We start from the raw sequence: 1,568 nt of genomic DNA, 5'->3' as shown, positions 1-1,568 counted from the left end.
TGTTCCACAGAGAAGTTTTATGAGACGCCCAACTTTTGTCTTATCCATCTGTCTGATGTAAGAATTGTGTCACAATAAAACACTGATGATGCTCCTTAGTTGCTAAACAGCATTTTTGTTTTGTATCAAACCTCCATTACAGTCATGGCAGGATATGTAACTGTACATTTAATCTGAGGCTTTATATCCTTAAAGTCAACTGTATTACTTTGTACATGACCTTTTTGGCTGCTGTATCAGTTTCATTCACTCATTAATCATTCTATCACCTCAGTTATAGTAGACTAAATATATACTAAATTTAAAAGTCACCTTCATCTCTCATACCTGACAACCACCAATCCAGAAATTGTGAGATTTTGGAAAATAAGGACTGAATTTACCATTAAATGATTCAACTAAATCTAAATATAATATATTCTAATGTTCACATGATCAAACACTACAATGGTTAAGTTGTGTTTAAATTTGTGGGATTTGTCTCAAGATAAGATGTATTATTAAGCTTTATTTTTGTTGTACAGGCAGGGACAACAAAACACAGTTCTATCTTTGGTTTTGTTGATGGGCAAAATAATCTGTCAATAAGTTATAGAAAATAGTATTGGGTCTGTAAACCAAATGCATTGAGATGGATATATAGAATATGTGCTGCTTACTGTAGTAGCCTACTTGTGATTCTCCAGTAAAAAAAATGTGTGTAACTCAAGTCGACATTTAAAATCATATTTGGCATGTTTATACACAAAATTGGCCTGGTGGAAGAATATCACAGGATTGAGCTTCAGACAAAGTGGGTGGCTCTTAAAAGAGCCGTTGGATTGTTTATAAAGGCAGTAGACTGTTTACTTGGAGCTGGTGTACTTGGTGACGGCCTTGGTGCCCTCAGACACGGCATGCTTGGCCAGTTCACCGGGCAACAGCAGGCGGACGGCGGTCTGGATCTCCCTGGAAGTGATGGTGGAGCGCTTGTTGTAGTGAGCCAGACGGGAGGCCTCACCGGCGATGCGCTCAAAGATGTCGCTCACAAACGAGTTCATGATGCCCATAGCCTTGGACGAGATGCCGGTGTCGGGGTGGACCTGCTTCAGCACCTTGTACACGTAGATGGCGTAGCTCTCCCTCCTGGTCCTCCTCTTTTTCTTGCCGGTCTTACTGACGCTCTTAGACACGGCTTTCTTTGAGCCCTTCTTGGGCGCTTTCACGGTGGTTTCAGGCATCTTGCTCAACTGGGATGTTTCAGAATGTGGATGACTCATTTAATGACAGAACGGTCTATTTGTATCCCCCTGATGCAAATATTACTGTGCTGTTGCTCGCACAGGATTGGTTTTCTTCTGAGTGGGACTGAGCATGCGCCAAACGAAAAAGCGACTCTCATCAGATGTATTTACCATAGAGATGTATACGTAGATGCCGCATTCAGCGGCGCTCCTCATTGGAGCGATACGTCAACGCGGCCGCCATCTTGCCCAGGTGGAGCCGCGCTGCCTAGTGCATGTATGTCTATTGAGGCAGGAGACTATTTATGATTTAAAATCATCATTACTCGCTGAATTCTCAACCGA

At 42.2% G+C, this 1,568-nt stretch overlaps 1 protein-coding gene across 1 annotated transcript; it reads right to left on the bottom strand.

Annotated features, from left to right (window-relative positions):
- Nucleotides 1-522: 522 nt before the first annotated feature.
- LOC117258038 (histone H2B 1/2-like) lies at nucleotides 523-1,237 on the bottom strand. Its single transcript, XM_033628540.2, has one exon. It carries the CDS (start codon nucleotides 1,218-1,220, stop codon nucleotides 846-848), a length of 375 nt encoding a protein of 124 aa, XP_033484431.1. The 5' UTR covers nucleotides 1,221-1,237; the 3' UTR covers nucleotides 523-845.
- Between the last annotated feature and the right edge of the window lie 331 nt (nucleotides 1,238-1,568).

Source organism: Epinephelus lanceolatus, chromosome 5 (assembly GCF_041903045.1).
Source record: "Epinephelus lanceolatus isolate andai-2023 chromosome 5, ASM4190304v1, whole genome shotgun sequence".
Lineage (NCBI taxonomy): Eukaryota > Metazoa > Chordata > Actinopteri > Perciformes > Serranidae > Epinephelus > Epinephelus lanceolatus.
This window is presented reverse-complemented; position numbering and strand designations above follow the sequence as displayed.

Coding starts and splice junctions, on each gene's coding strand:
- LOC117258038 (XM_033628540.2), bottom strand. CDS start 1,220: ATGCCTGAAACCACCGTGAAAGCGCCCAAGAAGGGCTCAAAGAAAGCC.